Here is a 24,662-nt window from a genome sequence, read left to right as displayed (position 1 = left end):
TTAAAATTAAAAATAAATAAAGGATTGATCCATTCGGCCTAATTATTTTTGTTTGGTGGGATTATAAAATAAATAATAATAATAATATCACAAAACGTCTCGTCGACTGCATCCCTATAAACCGATAACCATTTTTTGTATTCCCTTTCCAATTCGATTCCCATTAAATAAATAAATTCCAAGAATCACATTACAATACCACTCTGTTATAAATGACATAATTTAATTGGTTGATGCTAGCTGTACTTAAGTTTCGACAATAGCTTTGCGTAAGTTCTCCAAAATCTTTAACAAAAGTCTCTTTTTCAAAGATTTCATTCTAGTTCCAGATCCAACGATTTGTTTTATACTCTGTCTTATAGACTCGTCTGTTTCTCCGCTCCAGTTAGCTTCTTCTATATCTTTTTCACTTTCAAACACGTTTGGTTTCTGGACTATTGGTATCAAATGAGTCTGACCTAAAAACAAAGGGTTGAAATTCATTTTAGTGTTGTCAGTCTTTTTGTTGGCATTATCTATAACATGTTTTGTCTGATCTTTGGTTGATTGATTACTTTCTTTCTTTTTTTCAGAATCGTTTTTCTCTTCTCCTTTCTTATTTTTTTCATCATCATCTATTCCCTCCTCTGTATCATCGTTTTGACAGGGTTTACATGTTGTGTCCTTACTTTTAACTTTACCATTTTTATCTCCAGTATTTTCACCGCTTTCGGTATCGTCACTTTTATCTTTATCACTTGGTTTATGTCTTACTTTGTCTATTTTTTCACAATCCTTTCTTCTCAGACCTTTTTGTTTTTCGGCGTCGTTGTTTTCTTCTGATTTGTTATCATCATTGATCATTTCTGTAGTTTTATGATCGTTTTCTGTTTCCATCTCATCCGAATCTTCCTGATTTAATGAGGTTATATTTAAAAGTTCAGAAGGTCCGATGTTGGACAGGAGTATATACGATCCATAACCAGGGATAAAGACTGGATATGCTGCGTATGGTTCATCGCGAAACGCGTTCTGACTTCTGAAATTAAAAGATTATACAAATATAAGTACGAGTGTTTCATCTCCAATCTCTGATATTTTTTTGTCTTCATATATGTCTTACTCGTCGTTCATCATGTTCATGAAGAAGTTAGTTCCGCTGGAGAACATGTTCGATGCGAGGTAGACCAGAAGAGGCTTCACTACGTTTCCTAGTACTCTTCCTGGTAGTCCGATCAAGGGTTGGATGAGGGTCACTAAAAATATCCAGATATTTTATTTAAATAGCATTGAAGTTTTATAATGTCATTTCTTGGTGGAAATACATTTTATATATTATGATAAAATAACAACTATATAATTTTTTCCACGTGTACTTTATGTGGAAAAACTTCTTCTTTCTTTTTCTGTGGTCTCAATCTTGTGGATCGGTCTGCAGTAACAAATGACACCTCCTTCGCCATTCTGGTATATTATGCGCCACTCTCTGGAGCTCCTCATACGTTGAAAAGACCATATTCTCGTAAACGATGATTAAGTTTTTAATTTATTATACATAACTTTATTTATTTTTAGTTTTTAAAACACATTTTTTTTTACATTTTTGACATCATTACAATTAAAATACGGAGTCTGGGTATTTACAGGGCTTACGATTTATCATAGGCTGGTTTAAATAATCGCTTTATATACGTGTAACATTCACCATTCTTCCCATGATAGAAATGAACTATTCCAATCATGGGTAGAATGATGAATAGAATATTACGTGTATAAAGTGATCACTTTAACCAGTCTATAACAGGTCTTAAGTCGTGTAAATCCTTTTTTAAATCCTTATCTGCCCCCGATGGTGTTTAGGGCACTGCATCATTTAAACGCAGTGTTATCTTAATCGTTAACACATGAAGGAAAGGGGATCAGCCCTCCGCTTCAGATACCAGTCCAAGGTAATATTGAATAAATATTAGAGTGAAAAATCAATGTCCGCCTCCGTAGTGTAATGGTCAGCATGCTCACCTACCGTGCTGGTGGTCCCGGGTTCGATTCCCAGGGGGGGTGGGGTCAAATAATTATAAGTGATTTTCACTCTAATATTTATTCAATATGTAAATACTTAAATTTCCATATTCTTCTTCATCTTTATTGTAATATCACTTTAAATAAATAATAATAAATTGTAAATATATTTCAAATAAATCATAACTTACATAAAACATCTATAGCCACCTTTGCAAATGTTTGCATTCTCTCTGGTGGTCGATTTGTTTGTCTTTCACCTTTGATTTCCACTATCTCTTTTTCACAATTACATCCCTCATTTCTTACATTTTCTTCGTCGTTCCTTCTCATAGGTTCAAAGACGTCATTATTCATGTGTCTTATTGCGTTATTTGTGTAATTTTGTTGTGTTTGGTATTCGGGGAATTTCGGCGTCGATCCGTATTGGGCTGGAGTTGAAAACTTGTCATTTTGCTGGACTCCTTTCCATTGTATGGGAGTCGAGCTTGTGCCATGTATAAAAAGAAAGCTCAATACAACTGTCAGTGATAGCATCATCTGAAAAAAAGGCATTAACATTACACTCTTGTTACAATAATTATTAGGAGCGTACAACAACGCTCTGAATTCTGTCAAAATTATGCTAACAAATATTAAAGTAATTAAAAATATATATAAGTATATCAAGTTCCCAATGTAGAAATGTAGAAACCATGGAACAATGTATAATTGTTTGTGTTAAAATATGTATAAATATGTATATATATATATATATATATATATATATATATATATATATATATATATATATATATATATATATATATATATATATATATATATATATATATATATATATATATATATATATATATATATATATATATATATATATATATATATATATATATATATATAAATATATATATATATATATATATATATATATATATATATATATATATATATATATATATATATATATATATATATATATATATATATATATAAAACCAACTATATATTTATAAAACGATCAAGTTCCTTTGATCCCTGGAAAGTAATTACGTAGCTATGGCTATGACAAGTAGCTACGGCTTATGTAACACCGCTTTAAAAAGTACATCCTTGAGATTCCAAAATGATTTTAGAATAACAAAATGCTACATCAACAATTCCAACAAATTCTAATTTGGGAATCAATTAATTATTAATAACCTTCCCAATGTAGAAATGTAGAAACCATGGAACAATGTATAATTGTTTGTGTTAAAATATGTATAAATATGTATATATATATATATATATATATATATATATATATATATATATATATATATATATATATATATATATATATATATATATATATATATATATATATATATATATATATATATATATATATATATATATATATATATATATATATATATATATATATATATATATATATATATATATAAAACCAACTATATATTTATAAAACGATCAAGTTCCTTTGGTCCCTGGAAAGTAATTACGTAGCTATGGCTATGACAAGTAGCTACGTAGCTACGGCTTATGTAACACCGCTTTAAAAAGTACATCCTTGAGATTCCAAAATGATTTTAGAATAACAAAATGCTACATCAACAATTCCAACAAATTCTAATTTGGGAATCAATTAATTATTAATAACCTTTCGGATATAAATGTTAATTGAAAAAAATAATACAAAAATAATACAACGAAATTGGCTATTACAAATATCCTTAATTAAGTACAATCAATAAACATTGTATATTAACGAGTATATTAATGAGTATATTAACAAATATTTAAAATACTTGACTGTGGTAAAGTCAAGAATCGATATAATATTCGGGTATGTATGAAGAGAAGCACGAATGTGGGAAAGAGGTGAAAATTGTTTGCGAAGACAGATTGGTGTGGCGTTCTATTCACTCTGCCTTCCCCTGAGGGGAAGCGGCTTGATGGTTAGTTGGTTAGTTAGTTTATGGTTTTAAGAGCATAAACTCATGAATATGTACTTTGGTTGTGTTAATAAAATAATATAACTCAACTATTATGAAATTCACATACTTACATACTTTCTTTTGGGTTGGTCAATTTCCGCATAACAGGCTACCGAGCTGCAGTTAACTCTCTAAATAATTTTTAAGATATAACATCATAATGTTGTATTAAATTATGAAGTTGCAAAATTTAAGAAGGTAATCTAACAAGTTAATCTATCGAGTTATAACAACCAAATTAATATGAAAATAATACAATATAATTTACTAGATTTATATTATCCACTGACACTTCGTGATGGAATTGCATTTTTAATTTATTATTAGATTAAAACCAATATTTTTAGCTTTTCCACTTTTTTTATTTGACCAACGACCGGGTTTCATCGTTACCGACATCATCAGACATATAATTTACTTATTTAAAATTTACAAAAAACTCGAATCAGAATTCTCGGATATTGAAGAAAAAATGCGAGGCAGCACTGTATAGCGATAGAAGCGAAAATTCATTAAAAATAAAGACTGAGAGAGATTGTGTGTGTGTGTGTGTGTGTGTGTGTGTGTGTGTGTGTGTGTGTGTGTGTGTGTGTGTGTGTGTGTGTGTGAGAGAGAGAGAGAGAAGAAAATAATAAATATTACTTACACAACGTGGGGTACCTCAGGTGTTCATATATAGCGTCTGAAGTGCACATATACAAGGCCCGCATGCGCGACACTATCTCACTCTATCACTTGTATCGTTGTGTATACGTCGCTCTCTTTTGCTTCACTCGCGTGGCGTCAGAATGTATAGCTTTCTTTCTCCTTCTCTCTACGTTATATCTTTCTTCTCTCTCGGGTAACGAAATGCGCCTAATAAACGTGACGCGTCCTTGAAATTTCACTCTCGATTCTCGTCCAATTATCGATTATCAAACCACCGCATAAAAATATTCACTTTTAAATAATAATTCATTTATCGTTACGTTAATATGTTTGAACGAATTTCGCACAATTTTTATTTCACTTTTCTGTATAAGTTATAAGTTTCATTAATTGATTCGGCAGTCACTTCGCGGTAATATCTATCCATTTTTAATTTAAGTTTTACTTGGTAAATACCACTATTCCTTAAAATCTATTGTGACACGAGTTTCGACGCATTCCGCATTATTTTCAAATGCATCATACGACGTTTCAAAATGATGCGGAATGCATCAAAATACGTTTCACAATAGATATTTTACATATAAATAGTGGTATTTACCAAGTAAAAAAGTTAAAAGTTATTACTTATTTAGATAGTTATTAATATTAAATTAATATTTATTACACTTATTTATAGGTATAAACTCAACTGGTGTGGAATGGTCACTGAATGATAGATTTCAGAATGCCAAGTGATATTTTAAGTGTGACCTAGAAATTTTCAGACGAGGAAAGATGACTACACATGTGATTTATTACATATGAAGAAAAAAAGCTGTTGCTAATTTCTTGTGCACACGAGAAATATGTCACCGCAGACATAATAATATTTTTAAATTATTTTGAATGTAATATTTCAATTTCTGATGCAAAGGTAAAGCGTCATTTTTGCATTTTAAAATCAAAATTACAATTTATTATTAATACTTTTTTTGATAAAAAATATACAAAACATGTCGCTCACTCCTTTCAACATCGTCATATATAAAAAAAACTTGATTGTGCAGGAGATCGTTAAAAGTTTAAAAATATAATGAAATGTGTTAAAAATAAATATCAAGCCACTTTTTGAACTTTAACTGTGCAACAGATCATTTTAGGTAATACCTGAGTGTTTTTTCTCCATTTAAAAAATATTTATTATATTTCAAAAAATAATTTAAAAAATCATTGTCTTTAAAATGCAAAAACAACACTTTCTGCCCTGTAGCGGGTAAATATTAAGTTTAAAAAAGTTCGTTGTTGCTGGGATATATTACATACATTTCCTGGGTTATAGTGCACATGTGAAAATTGGCGATTTTTGATATATGACGTTGTTGAAAGGAGTGATCGATGTGTTCGACCAATAGGCATTTATGGAATTGAGGCAAGAGTAAATACTTTTAGAGTAAAATTTCGTCTTCGAACCTCTGAAATGAAAACTCTCCAATCTACGTATGTATATAACCGGAAACACGTTGCGAGACCGCGTAAGAAACACTAATATCCGTAGCATGTGTAAGACGGAAGATATCGTGAGGTGGAGATGACAACGAAGGCGATATTGGAATGAGGATGTAAACAGAATGTCAGAAGACAGACTTTCACATATCGTCCTTAAACCCTGAAGGATGTAGACCCCCAGCAGACCTCCAAAAAGGTGCAGAGAAAGCTGGCAGTCAACATTCTAAGAGCGACAGGAGAAGGCACAGACAGATCCTGGGGATCTATAAAAAGAAGAAGAAGAAGAAGACTGGGTATTTACAGGGCTTATGACTCGTCATAGACTGGTTAACGATTACTTTACACACGTGCAGCATTCGCCATTCTACCCATGATTGACAGCCACACTACACAAATTTATGGAACTCCTAGGTATACCATTAATCTCATGACAAAGTACATATGAGTTTACAACAGGTTATCTTTATTAGAGACCTTTTTTACATACTGAAAAACGCCTGAAAACGTGATTTGAATTTTTTGATGCAGCATGTAATTTGACACGTTTAAACAATTATTTTTATTTACAGCATTTTGTGTGTGTCCAAATACTTCACAAATCTCGGTTAACCTAGAAGCTTAGATAAAAATTTCATACTTTTTATTATTTTTATACCATATAAAATCACCCCAAGCCCTCTTGGCAAAATTACTTTTACAAAAGAATTTTATTTAAAACCTTGGTTACCTTACAAACCTTTTAATATTTTTATTTTGAATTTTGTCGTACTTGGATATTCCGAATTTCTGCGACTTTTTCCTCTGCTTTGATCCTTATTTTGCCAATTCAATACATCAGTGTTGGCACCAGCGCTCCGTTGTGAACTCTCGATTGAATCCGTTGAAATTAAGACAAATGTCTGAATATATGGTCTTAAACCACTAGTACCATATTTTATGCTGTTGCTTCATCTTCTTACGCTTGCTTATCAGCACCCAATGGTGCATAGGGCACTGCATTTTATCGACCCAATGTTATCTAGATCGTTAATTACGCAAGGTAATCGGCTCTGCGCTTCAGGTACGTGTCCAGAGTAATATTCAATATACATATATTATGGTATAAAAAAAATTGACTCCCTTACTGGGAATTACCCCTAGAATGATAGTCAAACGCGTATACCACTACAACTGGTGAGATTTGAAAAAAAGATTTGATATGTCTTCCTGACTACCCTTACTACGATAGCGCCGGAGGGGCGCCCTAGAGGCTCTGCGTGGCACTACAATGGCGCCTTGGTGGCGCCAGCGTCTTGTTCTCCCGTAATCTCAAAGCCATTGGGGCGACAAAAAACAGCAGGTAACTGTATTTTGTAGAAAATATAAATATGTATTTAGTTTACTGTTATTCTGTGACCTTGACACGTTCGAGTTATGACGTCAGTCGGTCGATAATTATGTAGAAAGTGACTTGTTGCTTGTTGGATATGTATATTGGTACGAACGACGGATGATGTCGTATCTACAGATTTTTTGCATTCCCTTTTATAAAAGAAACATATCAAGATTTATTTTTTAATTTTACATATTCAAATCATTTCTATAAGTCCACCTCAATCTATCTTCTTCTTCTTTTTTCTTGATAGTTTTGCTGATTAGTGACGTTTTTTTTGTATTTTGGGTAGGTAAATTATTTTTTCATTTTGTGTTTTAAGTACCGTAGAACGGGGCTACTTGAACTTTACTTGAGCCCAGTACAAAAAAAATATAATCTGTATTTGATATACAATAATGAACGTATCGACATGATTCATTGTTTCCCTGACAGGTGACACTTATTGTCACGATAATTCGATCGACACCACGATCTAATTTTTTTTTTGTACTGGGCTCAAGTAACACATCAAAGTTCAAGTAGCCCCGTTCTACGGTACCTGCAAAAGTCTGCATAAATCTCAGATAGAAAATTTTAATATCATCATAGATGAATAATATAGAAGCCTGGGTATTTTACAGAGCTCATTCGTTCTACATGTCCAAACCATCTCAACACACCTTTCTTAATTTTATCGATAATGCTTATCTCAGCTTTGCATTCCTCCCTTATTTCACTATTCGTACATCTATCATACATCGTTTTGTCGCACATTCTTCTGAGAGATCGCATTTCGACTGCATTCAGTCTACTTTCATCCTTCTTTTGCCAACTCCATGTTTCACTTCCATACATCAGAGTTGGAAACAAGACTCCGTTGTGCACTGCCAACAATTCAATATGGAATTCTACCAACTGTCTGCAGTTACAATAAAAAAGGTGTTTTATCTGAGAACAAGAATTTGGACACTTTGTTAATATTGCAGATAGAACATTATACGAAATAAATATTCAACGAGATACACCTTCTTATAGGGAAAACTCGCAAATGCTATTTTTTCCTAACAGTAAGTAGTAAGTAGAAAAAGAAAAAAATATTGATTCACGATTATAAAAAAAAATAATTCATGATAATAAAAAATGGTAATATTTCATTTATCGCTCACTCCTTTCAAGAACGTCATAAATATAAAAAAAAACTTAATTTTTCAGGAGAACGTTTTTAAAGTTTAAAAATATAATACAATGTATTAAAAATAAATACCAAGCTACTTATTGAACTTTTTACTGTGCAACAGATCTTATTAGGTAAAACCTGAATGCTTTTTCTCTATTTGAAAAATATTTACTTTATTTAAAAAACTAATTAAACAATACTTTTTCTTCAAAATGAAAAAACAACGCTTTCTGCCCTGTAGCGGGTAAATATTAAGTTAAAAATATATCTCTTTTGCTGGGATATAGTACATTTTCTGGATATTCCGAAAACATGCACAACTGATAAATTTTTGATTTATGACGTTCTTGAAAGGAGTGAGCGATATGCCCATTCACCCATGTTTTTTTGGGAAAAAAATGGCAATTTACTTCTTGAGTATTAAAATGCTATAAAAAATAAGCTACATACTTTTTTTATTTCATACATATTATCTTCTTTATATCACTATTTTTTCTGGAAATCAGAAAAATTACAATAAATATTTATAATTGTTAAATATTATAATAGTTTTCAAATATTAAATTTTATTGTAATCAGAAAGACGTGCTTATAAAGTTTCTCGTGTATAGTGAGTGCACCACGTTGCTATGGCTCGGTCTGTTTAAATGGAAAAGAAATACCTACAATAGGAAGCACACGTTTCTAATTTTACAATGCTTATGAAGCTATGAAAATATTAAAATTGTATGAACAATAAAACTGACGAGATATTAAAAATGCTAAATGGCAGAATCTGTCAAAAGCAACCCCGTTAAAAAGGTTTAGTATTTATCGTTTTCTATTACGTTCAACAGCTGGCGCTGTCATTGCGGTAAAAAGAGCATGTTTCTGCCTGCCACTGGTGAAAATATCAGGTGTATATAAATTTATCAATATTACCCTGGACTGGCACCTGAAGCGGAGGGCTGATTACCTTTCCTTCGTGTGTAAACGATCAAGATAACACTGTGTTCATATGAAGCAGTGCCCTATGCACCATTGGGGTGCGGATAAGGGTTTTATTATTATTATTATTATTATATAAATTTACTTTTATTTAAACACAAGTTCTGTTTAGTTTTTAGCTACCGTTCTGGAGGTCACGGGTTCGATTCCCAGAGGGGGTGGGGTCAAATAAATATCACGAGTACCAATGAAGATTTGAAGAAGAAGAAGCATGGCAATATGTTATTTTAATAAATACTTACTTACATATACTACGATGTATTATAAGTATAAGATTTCTTTGTACCATTCGGCGTAACTACATCTCAGTATGAGTATTTGGAATTTCAAAGCGGGTCAAGTGTGTTATCGAACCGCATACATATCGCTCACTCCTTTCAACAACATCATATATCACAAATCGTCAATTTTCAGTGCATATCTTCGGAATGCCCAGAAAATGTACATTATTATAATATATACGCCTTGAATATTGTTTGTTATGTATAAGATTATTATTTTATTTTTTTATTGAATAAATTTAATTGAATTGAATTGAATTATTCCAGCAAAAGCGGCATATGTTTAAACTTTATATTTACCCGCTACAGGGCAGAAACTGTTGTTTTTGCACGGTGAATGGGCATATTGCTCACTCCTTTCAAGAACGTCATAAATCAAAAATCGTCAATTTTCAGTTGTCCATGTTTTCGGAATATCCAGAAAATGTACTATATCCCAGCAAAAGCGGCATATGTTTAAACTTTATATTTACCCGCTACAGGGCAGAAACTGTTGTTTTTGCATTTTGAAGAAATGGTATTGTTTAATATTTTTTTTAAATAAACTAAATATTTTTCAAATGGAGAAAAAACCTTCAGGTTTTACCTGAAAAGATCTGTTGCACAGTAAAAAGTTCTATAAGTGGCTTGATTTTTATTTTTAATACATTTTATTATATTCCTAAACTTTAAAAACGATCTCCTAAAAAATCGAGTTTTTTTTAAATTTATGACGTAGTTGAAAGGAGTGAGCGATATGATACATACTTGGTACCTACGCATACTTATGTAGTTGCAAAAAATAGCCATTGAGATCTTTAGCGGTAAATTGCTTTTTACGAAATTTATTATTATCATTATTACTGCTCGTTGATAAGGTAAATATGAATATAATAAAAATTAAAATTAGGCACAAATCAAATTTGCCTGCAGCGTAGTGTAGTGGTAAGCGCATTAGGTAACCGTGCCGGAGGTCCCGGGTTCGATTCCCGGGTGCGCACAATCTTCGCCTCTTCCACATTCGTATATCTTCTCATACATACCCGCCGATAGTTTCGACTCCTAACCTGACCACTTTCAAGGACTTAGCATACTTGATCGGGCCAAGTTTTCCTCGGTCTTCCTCTGCTCCTTTTCCCAATAACATTCGACTCATAAAATTGTTTCCGCAGGGATAGGCAGAGATAATAGAATGCCACACCGATCTGTCTTTACACCGAATCTTCGCCTCTTCCACATTCGTATATCTTCTCATACATACACGACGATTATTCCGACTTCTGACCTCATCACATTCAAGTAATTGAAATACTTACCGTACCGGAGGTTTTAAGTTCGATTCCCAGGTGCTCAAAATAAATATAGGGTTTTTTCACTCTAACTATCTAACTAACTAAATAAATAAATAAATAAATAAATAAAAAACAAATACTTTCTGAAGATATTTTATCACGGACGAATAAATTTCAGCAAAAAAATCACATACATACCACGGTAACAAAAAAAAGAAAAAAAAAGAATTTCGTAAAATTTGGAATATCAAAAAAGTAGAAAAAACGAAAAAAAATGTAATTTTTTTATTTATATTCCAAAAGCTTTCACGTGTTTACAAATTGTTTAAGTTAAATAACTTCAATAAATAAAATGTTTCATAAATAATTTTCTCATATTAAAAGGAGTAAAATAATGAATTTTACAATTTATTGGCGTTATTGATATTATTTCGTTGCCTCAGTTGTTTCATTCGAAGCCTTCTCATATTTTGAGCTTGAAGCATGTTGATAATTTCATCTGTAAAAAACAATATTATTTAATAAGTGTACGTCGATAATACAGATTTTGTGAACAAGTATTTGGACACATTCAAAATGTTGTAAATATTAATTAATGTGAAAAAATTATTTACTCAAAATTTCATCATTCTGTCCATGATTGACAAGCACAATACTCAAATTTTCGGAAAGCCTACATATATCATTAATCTCATGACACTGCACATGTGAGTTCACTGCCATCTATGGGTGGGTTGGGAAAGCTTTTATTTATACTTAAACTTTATTCACCTGTTCAAGAGTCTGGTTTACATTGTCACCATCGGGAGCGGACAAGACTTTGAAGAATACCTATAAATGTATGAAAATAAAATTTTCTTACCGAGTCCTGTGAATATAGCATTCAAGATGGGCGCGTAGCTGTTAGGTCTAGTTGGTTGGGCGGTGGCTCTTGTAGGGGCGGCCATTACTGGTGTCGCTGCAGCGGAAGGCACCAGGGCGGGGGATGCGGTGGGGGCGGGAGTCAGGGGAGGGGGTAGGGTAGAGGTGGTGAGAGTATTCACAGCTGTAGGGTAGGAGGAAAGAAATGCCTGCATAGCCAAGCCTGGAAAAGAAGGAATTAATATTAAACTATCCAAACTATGACGTGTCATAAAATATTCAAATAACTGGACATTAAATGAACGTTGAGTTACATTTCTATCGTATTTATTTCGAAATAGTATGCTAGTATTCTGTCCACCTCCGTAGTGTGATGGTCAGCACACTCGACTATCGTTCTGGAGGTCCCGGATTCGATTCCCAGTTGTGGTCAAATTAGTTTAAGGGATTTTTTTAAAATCTAATATTTATTCAGTATTACCCTGGAGGGCTGATCACCTTTCCTTCATGTGTTAATGATCAAGATGGCACTTCGTTTATATGATGCAGTGCCCTATGCACCATTAGGGTGGCAATAAGGGTTTGAGGAATGAAATTTTTATTATAGGTGTCTAAACTTGATATGCGACATATATCATTCTTTTTATATGAAGAAGATGGAAGTCTGAGCATCTTACGACCTGGCATTTGGCCGGCTTAAGCGATCACTTTACACGCTTGTATAGCATTCACCATTCTGCCCATTTTTAAATTACCCAATGTGTCAAGTGACTCTGAAATCTAGCTATGGCTTATGCAACACTGCTGAATATATTCTTACCTAGGCTCAAACTTTAAAAGTTTTATAACATATTCCTACTTGTGAGTGTATGTTTAAATTTACTATTATGTCATGTAAGTTAGTTTAATTTCACTTTTAATTTTTACTTCTAATTTTTATTTTTATTTTTCTTACTTCATTACTTTTAATTGTTATTACCGTTTTTTTACAACCAAATTTCTATTCTGTATATATGTACCCCGCACCTTTATTGTTTCTGTAAGCTTGTTGTGTTCTCATCTAATTGATGAAAAACATTCAAAAAATTTGTATTGCACTGTATTTTGTTTATTGTAATATGTTTTTCATTGTTTGTGAACCATAAATAGATAAAATAAAATAAATGTTATTCATAAGTGAAAAATTAAGATAAAAACAGATATTAACACACTTCGGACAGATTTCTACCCATTTGGTTGTTTGATGCTTAAGGACGGGAAGGGTATTTTTACCTTCTGCGCCGGCCTCATTTCAAAGTCAGAAAAGAAAGAATTTTGTAATGTTTTTATATGAATATTACCAATCTCTTCATTAAGGTCTGAACTATATGTGCACAATTATCAAACCCTAACACCAGAGGTTCGCAGGTGTAAAAAACACCCGTCCAAATTGTGTTAATAAATATTAAAGTAAAAAATATTTATAATTTTTATTTATGTCTTTGCAATCTAACCTACGATACCTAGCACAGCTACTAAATGCACTAAATACTAAAAAAATGTAAAAAATAAATTAAAATTTACCTTGAAGCGCCGGGTTGATAAGTATGGCTTGTACAATAGGGTTGGATAGCACACTTTGCACCGTGGGGTTTCTGAGGACCCCGACAACCAAAGGATCCGATAGTACAGTCTGTACGGTGATATTCGATAGCAATGCTTGTAAAATGGGTGAGTTCATAAAAGTTTGTAATCCAGTCGCTGTAGGTGCCTCAACATTGCCTTGCAAATTTTGTCTTCCCAGTTTTCTTCTGTCGACATTCACGTTTCTTATCGGATCTCTTGGTATCTCGTTACTCAGGGTATTTTCATTGTTGATGACGCTGCCATAGAGTCCTGGGACTAGCAGTAATGCAGTTGCAAAAATAATCTACAATAAACACGATTTTTTTAATGATTTATATTAATATTTCAACATAGATGAAATATTGGTGAAATTAACAAATTTTTTGTCTGTCTTCATAGTTTCTTCTTGTTCTTACCCTTATCCGCACTCAATGGTGCATAGGACAGTCCAGACCAGAGTGATACTAAATAAATTGAGTGAAAAATCACATATTTACTTATTCAATCACTTATTAACCCGCTTTATTTTTTAATAGTATATAAAAATTCTCTTAGTTTAAATATTCAATAAAAACTGGAAAATATTGTTATTTGATGCCTTGCGATAATGCATTATTTCATTGTCAGAAATAAAAAACCAGAACTTTTTTCTTCATTAAATGTTTTTGTTTAATGCCTTGCAATAATGCATTATTTCTTTTTCAAAAATATATATATTTTTTAAAACCTGCCATTTTCGCAAATAAAATCTTCATTAAAACTCATCAGTCCAAGGGTTTATTTTTACTTACCAGTTTCATTGTGGAAAAAAACTTAAAAACGTATTTTTAAACTAATTTATGCACTTAGAACAGCTTCTTCAAATAAATATCAAACTATCAGAGCCAACTCTAAACAAGGAATGATTCAAACGAACTTTCTGGAATGTGACTTATCTTAATTACCCCAAACTGAGGGCTTAAGTATCTTGTATTTCACAACCATTTTGTCAACTTTCTCTAAATTCACAACCCATTGAATATTTCAGAAATCACAGAAGAGAAGTGAAAGCTAGAAGTATGATTGCAAATTTGGTTAATGCATAGATACTTGCCAAATTTGAGTTTATTTTTGTCTTTATTCTTCTTGCATGGGCAATAAAATCATTAAAAAAATGACATCTCAATACAGATGAAGAAATGGCTTACGACTGTCATAGGTTGGTTTAAGTGATCACTTTACACGTGTAACATTTACCAATTCTACCCATGATTGACAACCATGCTTCTCAAATTATTGGAACTTCTAGGTATATATATTGTTCAAATTCGAAACATGGTGCTTGAATAACTAGAATTTCACAAGAGACATCTATGGTGAGATGAAAGATGCTTTTTATTGAGCCGAAACTCTTTCATTTGTATGTGACGTCTGTATCCTGGGTTATAATCACATACACGAGAAATGCTAGAAAATGTCCTTTTCATTTTATTATTTTAGCTTGCAATTTGACCAGTTAATTTATATAAAGTAACTTTATCATTATTCTTACGTAGGTTAGGTGATCAGTCCTGTCTGGAGGTATCTACCATCACTCTAAGGTAATACAGAATAATTATACGAGTGAAAAAAATCAAATGTGTTTATTTTAAATCAGATCATTCATGGGAATCAAATCCTAGACTTTAAAAGTTAAGAAAAGTGTGTTGAGACGGTTTGGTCATGTGGAACGAATGAGCAAAGAAAGAATGGTAAAACAAATTTATGTGGTGAATGTAGTTTTGAGTGAGTTGGAAATAGGAGTACAGCAAGACCAAGGAAAACCTTGGCATGTTCAAGTATTTCAAATACTTGTGTGGCAAAAAGATGTATGATTGATTTTTATATGGTAAGATGAGGAGAGAATGCAAGGCTGAGATAAGACTAACTAACTAACTAACTAACCATCACGCCGCTTCCCCGCAGGGGTAGGCAGAGAGAATAGAGCGCCACACCACTCTGTCCTTGCAAACCTCTTCCACGTTCGTTCATCTCCTCATCTATACCCGCCGATTGTTACGACTCCTAACCTGACCACTTTCAAGTATTTGGCATACCTGATCGTGCCATGTTTTTCTCGGTCTTCCTCTGCTTCTTTTCCCGCTAACATTCGCCTCATAAATTTGTTTTACCGTTCTTTCCTCACTCATTCGTTCCACATGTCCAAACCATCTCAAAACACCTTTCTTAATTTTATCGATAATGCTTATCTCAGCTTTGCACTCCTTCCTTATTTCACTATTCGCACATCTATCATACATCGTTTTGTCGCACATTCTTCTGAGAGATCGCATTTCGACTGCATTCAGTCTACTTTCATCCTTCTTTTGCCAACTCCATGTTTCACTTCCATACATTAGAGTTGGAACCAGGACTCCGTTGTGCACTGCCAGTTTAGCTTCCGCTGATAGGTTTTTATTTGCTATAACTGATTATTGATAATATGGTTTAGATAGAAAGAATGAGTGAGGGAAGAACAGTAAAACACATTTATTAGGTGAATATAGTTGCACATAGGAGCAGAGAAAGATCAAGGAATATTCAGCATGATTAAGTATTTCAAATACTTTAATTATCTGGTCAAATTATAAGCATAAATAATAAAATGAAAATGGTATTTTCTGGCGTTTCTCATGTGTGTGATTGTAATCCAGGATTCGGACCTCACGTACTAATATAAGAGTTTCTGCTTAATAAAAAGCTTCTTTACATCTCATCAATAGATGTCTCTACTGAAGTTCTAGTGTAATTTATATTTGAAGCACTAATTGTATGATTTTCCATTTTATAATTAAAATGTAACATTGTTTTAAAACCACTCTAAATATATTAATATATATAATAATAAAACCCTTATCCGCACCCCAATGGTGCATAGGGCACTGCGTCATATAAACGCAGTGTTATCTTGATCGTTTACACATGAAGGAAAGGTGATCATCCTTCCGCTTCAGGTACCACCAGTCCAGGGTAATATTGAACAAATATGACAGTGAAAAAATCACTTATATTTATTTTACCCCCCTTAGGAATCGAACCCGGGACCTCCAGAACGGTAGCCGAGCGTGCTGACCATTACACTACGAAGGCGGACAAATATATTATTATAACTGAATTATAATGTCTACCGGTTTCGAAGCTAACCTTTATAGTGATTTTAAAACAAAGTTACATTTTAATTATGAAGTTCTAGTGATTCAAGAACAAGGTTTCTAAATTGGTTCATGTATTTAGAACTTCCAAGAATTTGAGTAGTGTGGTTGTCAATAATGGGTAGAATTGTTGATTGTTACACGTGTGTAAGGTGATCACTTAAACCAACCTATGATGGTCGTCAGCCCCGTAAACGCCCAGACTTCCATATTCTTCTTCACCTTTGATGAGATGTCAAAAAAAAAAACTTTAATTTGGTCAGGTCAGGAGTCATAAAACAAAAATAAAACAAATTTTACTGGTAACTTAAATATTTAATTAGAAAATCTTATTCCATTATAACTAAGTTCATTTATAGTGGCGTCTTCACACTAAATGGCAAATTAGAACACTTTCTTTTAACGCAAAATATAATTGCTGCAAGAAGGTAATGAAAAAACTATTTATACATCACAAACTACTAATTATACACAAAAAATAATATATTTATTGGTTCTGTGTCCTCATAGAGTAAATTAGATTAAAATGTAAGAACATTATTCATAAAGTAGATTCAAAAATTGAATTCATTAAAAAAATATATTTTAAAGATTACTTAATTAACACATTGTTTGAGGGAAACGCTTAAAAGCGTCTTTTACATACTGTTAGTAGAGAGCAGGAGATGCTTATAAGCATTCTATTTGCTTACTGTTGGTAGAGCACGAAAGACGTCAAAAAACATTGTAGATATCGATGTTGGGTTTGCGGTTACTTGTGATTAGTATACTGAGAGTCGGGCGGCAGACTGTCTGAGTATAATTATGGTCGGGGTTGATGAAAAAACCGCCCGACAGCAATGTGTTAATTAACATAAGAAAACTATCTTGAGATCCGAAAAACGCCATGTATCCCGTTTACACAGATAAGTTAATGTTATGAAAAGATTAAGATCTATTCAAAGCTTAAAATATAATAAAATTACATGAAAGAAATCAAGTTTTCAATTTGATATACTCAACAAAGTTTGTTTTAAAACATAAAAGATTATGTACACCAGGAAATATTTAAACTGTTATAATTATGCATCTCACAGAAATACAATGTTGACAAATACTTTCATATGTTAACACTTTAATACAACTCGCGAAAATTCACCATGGAAGCTCTAAAGCTTAACAAGAAACAAATAAGGATCCTAACCAGGACCTTGACAGGACGCTGCAGACTGAAGAAGTACATGTCAAAAATTGGACTGCATGGTTCCCCAGTCTAAAAATTTTGTATGGAGGATAACGAAACACCCATCCACATTCTCTATAACCGAAGTCACATCCTTGGAGGACTACTACGGGACTCCGAGAAGGTGAAGCTCCTACCACCAAGACAAGTCGTGAGCTACATGACTCACATAGGTCTTGAGAGTAAGCTATGACACAGAGGGAGGTCACAACAGAACTATTATGGTCGCAGAGACATTAGGGATGCATGATCCCTTGACACCATAATAAAAAAATACTTTAATAGGTTATGTATGAATGGATTGAGTAAAACAAATTTATGGGGAGAATGTAGTTATGTAGTAAGGAGTAGAGAAAGAAGTAGGTTGATAGATGGTAGTCTACCGAATTGTCACAGTGGACTTTCATACAAAATTACAAGCTGTGTTTATTAACATATTAAAGTATTCATATTTCAATCTCCTACACATATTTATATACTATTATATTGTATAAAAAGGAAGTAAAATAGAGATGATAATATAATAATGTCTAAAGATAATTAAGAAATCTAGCTACCAAATACAAAATTCATTACAAAAAACAGAAAAATTCTTCTTAACAATATGTCCTGTTTTATGTACTGGCTTATAAAATATTTTGGCATAGTATAAAACTTAGACGACAAATTCATGCATTCATCAAAAATAGTAAAAAAATCAAAAGAAAAATTATAAATGTTATATAAAACCTAGTTTTATAATTTAAAACAGATTCCAATTTAATATGAAATAAAACTCAAATTTTGTTTTTATATAGGTAGTTTCTTTTATCCAGTTTTGACAAGCACCTTGTCATTTTCAGAGATGGCTGTGTACTAAACTTAAAAAAGTGAAATATCCCTTCATCCTCTCTTACTTCAAACCTTACTAAATTCTTCTTCTCCCTCATTACTGAGGGTTGTGACCCTTGTGGAAGCAATGACTCTTCTCCAGTTATCCCTTGACTGCACTGCAAGTAGCGCTCCAACCACCGAGGTGCCTGCTGCTGGCGTAACTTGATCGGTCCATCATATGGGATCTTCTTCTCCCTTTCTTCCCCTCCAGGCTACCAATCATAACCAGTCATTCCAGACTATCCTCGTTGCTATGCTCAATATACCGTCGTGTACAGACACTGACCAGAGTCAAGCCATCTAGCGAATGGCTAACTCTAGATGAATGGACTCGTTGGTGCGTCTAGCTGTCCATGGGATTCACTTCATTACCCACTACTTTATCCTGCTTACTCACCTAACTACGCATATTTCTCTGTTTCAAGTTTAGTACATGTCCGTCCCTGAAGATAACGAGGTGCTTGTCAAAACTAGTTGGAAAAAAGTACCAAAAATAAAAATGGTTTAAAACAATATTTGAGCTTTATATTATACAGTTTATAAAATGTGCTGCAAATTCTCAGCAAAAAACATTCAAGAAAATATTCTAATTCATTCGGGATTTGTTTCAATATCACTGATTTTAATTGATGCTAAAAATACATGATTGAATTTTTATACATAAATATGTATTTATGTGTATAAATGTATACATGTACATATTTATTGACAATTGATTCTCAAAATAAGATACTTAGACAACAAAGAAAACTCTTTAAAGGTGGAGACTGACCGGAGCATTTCATCGTAACGTAACACGTTACGATGCGAGCATTCGGGCAGTCAGTACAGCGAGCCGAGCGCTCCATCCATAGTTTCGGATGCGAGCGATGTTACGACGTTATGTTACGACAATTGCTCTGGTCAGTCTCCACCTTAATAGACAGCTGGCTTAAGGTCTCATTATTTTACCCCTATGTAAATGAATGTATGGATTATACGAGATACATCTTTATAAGAGAAAAATGTCCCAATCCCTTGGGTTTCTTATATCCAGGTTCAACTATATATGTATATATATCTTTCTTTTCACTTCATTTTATTTTCAGAATAAAGTAAAATTAAATTTCAATGCTTTGTTTTTGTTTTCGTTCCTTCATTGTATTTAATATAATGTATCATAGTATCATATCGTGGATACACTGGCAAAAAACTCTAAAATCTCTGCTTGAATAATCCCCACTATTTAAAGCTTTTAGCCTGAATAAAATACCCGCTATTAACCCTTTCCACTCTGACCATTTTTCTTCATAACTAATCAGCTACTCTGATAAAAAAATGCGACATTTTTCTACCATTCAAATAAATATTTTAGCTCCCTAATTTTGGGACACTCTGTCTGGCAATCCGTATGACCATGTTAATTAAGATTAACTGTATTTATCTGAAATATTTTTTGGTAGAATATACTTGGGTGATAGAGATATCAGTGATTAAAGTTATACCTGCGCCGGGCCAGACATTGTGGCCCACGGAGCTGCCTACTAGAATCATACGGGCTAGAATGTCTGGCCTACAGATTGTTAAGAGTTAAACTTAAAGTTGAATTTACTTTTAAAATCACAAATATAAATATGACATTTCAAACTACTAAGTGATTTTCCCAGTTTATAGAACGATAAAAACTTTATAATATGCATCATCAAGTCAAAATTGCATATTTTCGAGTAAAAGTTTTTTGCCACTACACCCACGATGTATTCATATGTATATATATGTATTAAATATTTTTAAAGCATTTGAAAGCTTATTTCGGCACTTGAGGTCTTACATTTAATTTTTTTTAAACTCTAGGCGCGTTTATTTTTTAACCAGCCTGAATACATCGTTAATGGGATCATAAGGAGTCCTTGAAGTGGAAGAGCGATACTGGAAGGAGGGTTGGGCATCCGCACGCAATATAACAACACCTGTAATGTAAAAAAATAATATTAAATTTTATGAATAAATAAGTAGGTACTGCTAAGCATGTCGCTCACTCCTTTCAAGAACTTCCTTTCAAGAACGTGTTAACGATCAATATAAGACTGTGTTTATAATGCAGTGCCCTATGCACCATTGGGGTGCAGAAAAGGGTTTGAATGAAAAAAAAATTAATATTTGTGGAGTCTACAGTCAAAGAGATTGTGTCATTGGCCAATATCATGGGACTCGCGGTGGATAACAATGATATTGAAGAACAGATTTACGAGGCGAATGTAGTCAAGTATTTCAAATACTAGTCTTAAAAGGACATATCACTCACTCCTTTCAAGAATGTCATAAATCAAAAAACTTGATTTTTCAGGAGATCGTTTTTAAAGTTTGAAAATATAATAAAATGTACTAAAAATAAATATCAAGCCACTTATTGAACTTTTTACTGTACAACAGATCTTTTAAGGTAAAACCTGAATGTTTTTTCACCATTTGAAAAAAATTTAGTATTAAAAAAAAATAATTAAACAATACCTTTTCTTCAAAATGCAAAAACAACACTTTCTGCCCTGTAGCGGGTAAATATTAGGTAAAAAAATATGCCTCTTTTGCTGGGATATAGTACATTTTCTGGGCATTCTGAAAACATGCACAACTGAAAATTGTCAATTTTTGATTTATGACGTTCTTGAAAGGAGTGAGCGATGTGTCATGAATAAATGCCACTGTAAAACAGGCTTAATGAGGGTTGGTCGTGATTCTAAAATGTTACAAAACAAATTCAACGTTCTGCAGATCAAAGTGTATAATATGCATAAAGTGCTGTCTCAGAATTTAGATTTAAATTAAACACTTGTATAAGACCACTATTAAGAATGTTAATGTAAACACAACTAGTTTCCGGATCTTCTGATGTTTTCATTGACAGGTAAAAATACAAACTAAAACTAGTTGTGTTTACATTAATAAACTTGAAAGAGGTCTTATATATACATACAAGTGTTTTATTTTTATATTTAACTGAATTGTTTTTTTTAGAATAGGGATAGTAAATGCTTTGTAAAAAAAGAATTCCTGTCGTTATTTTCTACATTTGCCTAAAAATGGCAGAGGTAGTGGCCAGTTAGTTTCTTTGTGAAAGGCCGGTTTAACACGTTGATTGCCAGTCACGCATATATGTGTGATCCGGCCCATCTGCTGATGGCGGATTATACATTAGCGCGTGATAAATATTTAATTTTACTCCCTTACCGCACCCCAATGGTGCATAGGGCACTGCTTCATATAAAGTGTTATCTCGATCGATTACACATGAAGGAAAGGTGATCAGCCCTCCACTTCAGGTACCAGTCCAGTGTAATATTGAATAAATATTAGATTGAAAAAATCACTTGTATTTATTAAACCCCCCTGGGAATCGAACCCGGGACCTCCAGAACGGTAGGCGAGCATGCTGACCATTACACTACAAAGACGAACGATAAATATTTACATTATGTTAAACCTACTAAGATAATATTGAAACTAAAGATACACTTAAAAGGTAAAAGCACAGTTTTAAAAAGGTAAAAGCACACAAAACAAAATTTATAGTTTGGTTATCTCATGAAATCCAGCTTTTCAGGTCGGCAATCAACGTGTTAGGGATATTATTTTGGTTAATAGTTTACCACTTACTCGTATTTGAGCTATTTCCATCTATATATTATAGTGCGCCTCCCTAGTGTAATGGTCAGCACGCTTGGCTACCGTTCTGGAGGTCCCGGGTTCGATTCCCAAGGGGGGTAAAATAAATATAAGTGATTTTTTCACTGTAATATTTATTCAATACTACCCTGGACTGGTACCTGAAGCGGAAGGCTGATCACCTTTCCTTCATGTGTAAACGATCAAGATAACACTGCGTTTATATGATGCAGTGCGCTATGCACCATTGGGTGCGGATAAGGGTTTTTTTTATATATTATAAATCCAAGATCATTTCAGTTGACAGTTTACCACTAAGTAATTTCAAAAGCTTGACAACATCATTTTGGTTCACAGTAAAGCACTTGATTATGTTCAAGTAATTTCAAAAGCTTGACAATATCATATTGCTTCACAGTATAGCACCTGATTATGTTCAAGTAATTTCAAAAGCTTGACAACATCATTTTGCTTCACAGTATAGCACCTGATTATGTTCAAGTAATTTTAAAAGCTTGACAATATCATTTTGCTTCACAGTATAGCACCTGATTACGTTCAAGTAATTTCAAAAGCTTTACAACATCATTTTGCTTCACAGTATAGCACCTGATTATGTTAAAGTTATTTTAGAAGCTGGACAACTTCATTTTGCTTCACAGTGTATCAACTGGTTATATTCAAGTAATTTCAAATCCTGACAACATCATTTTGCTTCACAGTTTACCAACTGGTTATGTTCAAGTAATTTAAAAAGCTTGACAACATCATTTTGCTTCACAGTATAGCACCTGATTATGTTAAAGTTATTTCAGAAGCTTGACAACATCATTTTGCTTCACAGTGTATCAACTGGTTATATTCAAGTAATTTCAAATCCTGACAACATCATTTTGCTTCACAGTATAGCACCTGATTATGTTCAAGTAATTCAAAAGCTTGTTTACATCACTTTGGGTCACAGTATAAAACCTGGTGGTATTTAAGTTATTTCAAAATAGGGCAAACACGTTCTACCTGAGGGGTTGACTTTCACTTTGATCTTGGTCTGGGGTGAGAGGATTCCATAGTCGACGTCTTCATATAAATCCTGGAAAAAGAGTAATTGTTGATGATAAAAGAAGCTTCATAATCTTATAGATATGTAACATAATTTAAAAAATGAAACTTTAACATTTAAAGTGTGCCACTATGCATTAACAAACATACAAATTTATTTTATTTATTGTTTCGGCATTAACTTTGTGGTAAGACATGTTACAGTGATTAAAGAAAACACTTCGTTTTTTACCACTTGAGTTTTATTATAGACTACATGTTTCAGAAGTTAAACTTCCATCATTCAGGTCTGTATAATAACTAAAATATAAAATATAAAATTGTTCTATAAATAAGGAGAGGGGAAAGTAAGTAAGTAAAAATGGAAAGTAAGTTACTTTCCATTTTTCCTTTGTTTTCAAACTCCGTCCCTTGACTAACCCCTTCCCCTTACTTTCCCCTCTCCTTATTTATAGAACAATTTTATATTTTATATTTTAGTTATTATACAGACCTGAATGATGGAAGTTTAACTTCTGAAACATGTAGTCTATAATAAAACTCAAGTGGTAAAAAACAAAGTGTTTTCTTTAATCATTGTAACATACAAATTAATACAATATGGATGCTCAATAATGGGTAGATGACGGTGAATGTTGCACAAGCGTATTAAGTGATCATTTAAGACAGCCAATGCTAGATCGGAAGCTCAGGGATGCTGAGACTCCCATCTTTTGGATAAATATGAAGATGCTTTTTCTCAAGTTGAGGCACACACAATATAATATATCGCTCACTCCTTTCAACAACGTCATACATCAAAATACTAGATTTTTCAGATCGTTTTTAAAGTTTAAAAATACAATACAATATTTTAAAAATAAATGTCAAGCCACTTATTGAACTTTTTACTGTGCAACAAATCTTTTTAGGTAAAACCTGAAGGTTTTTTCTCAATTTGAAAATATTTTGTTTATTTAAAAAAAAAAATTAAACAATATCTTTTCTTCAAAATGCAAAGACAACAATTTCTGCCCAGTAGCGGGT

The 24,662-nt window shown here is 32.6% G+C and overlaps 1 protein-coding gene across 3 annotated transcripts in view; it reads right to left on the bottom strand.

Annotated features, from left to right (window-relative positions):
* Positions 1-20,011: 20,011 nt before the first annotated feature.
* LOC148312707 (alpha-N-acetylgalactosaminidase-like) overlaps positions 20,012-24,662 on the bottom strand; it is a 130,316-nt gene continuing 125,665 nt past the window's right edge. Inside the window, exons 9-11 of one of the 3 annotated variants that reach the window (XR_015838943.1) lie at positions 23,595-23,667; positions 20,492-20,884; positions 20,012-20,174 (exon numbers count right to left, since the gene is read on the bottom strand). Coding sequence is in view for 2 of the 3 variants with exons in the window: in XM_088274670.1 (XP_088130796.1) it covers positions 20,775-20,884; positions 23,592-23,667 (186 nt within the window). In the remaining variant the exon portion in view is untranslated. Of the gene's footprint in view, positions 20,885-23,591; positions 23,668-24,662 lie in introns of all 3 variants that reach the window. The other 2 variants (XM_088274678.1, XM_088274670.1) reach the window with 2 other exon arrangements.

Source organism: Brachycentrus maculatus, unplaced genomic scaffold, assembly GCF_059751285.1.
Source record: "Brachycentrus maculatus isolate JH-2025_06_01 unplaced genomic scaffold, ASM5975128v1 h1tg000035l, whole genome shotgun sequence".
Taxonomy (NCBI): domain Eukaryota; kingdom Metazoa; phylum Arthropoda; class Insecta; order Trichoptera; family Brachycentridae; genus Brachycentrus; species Brachycentrus maculatus.
The sequence above is the reverse complement of the archived record's forward strand: the minus strand, read 5'-3'. Positions and strand labels throughout refer to the sequence as shown.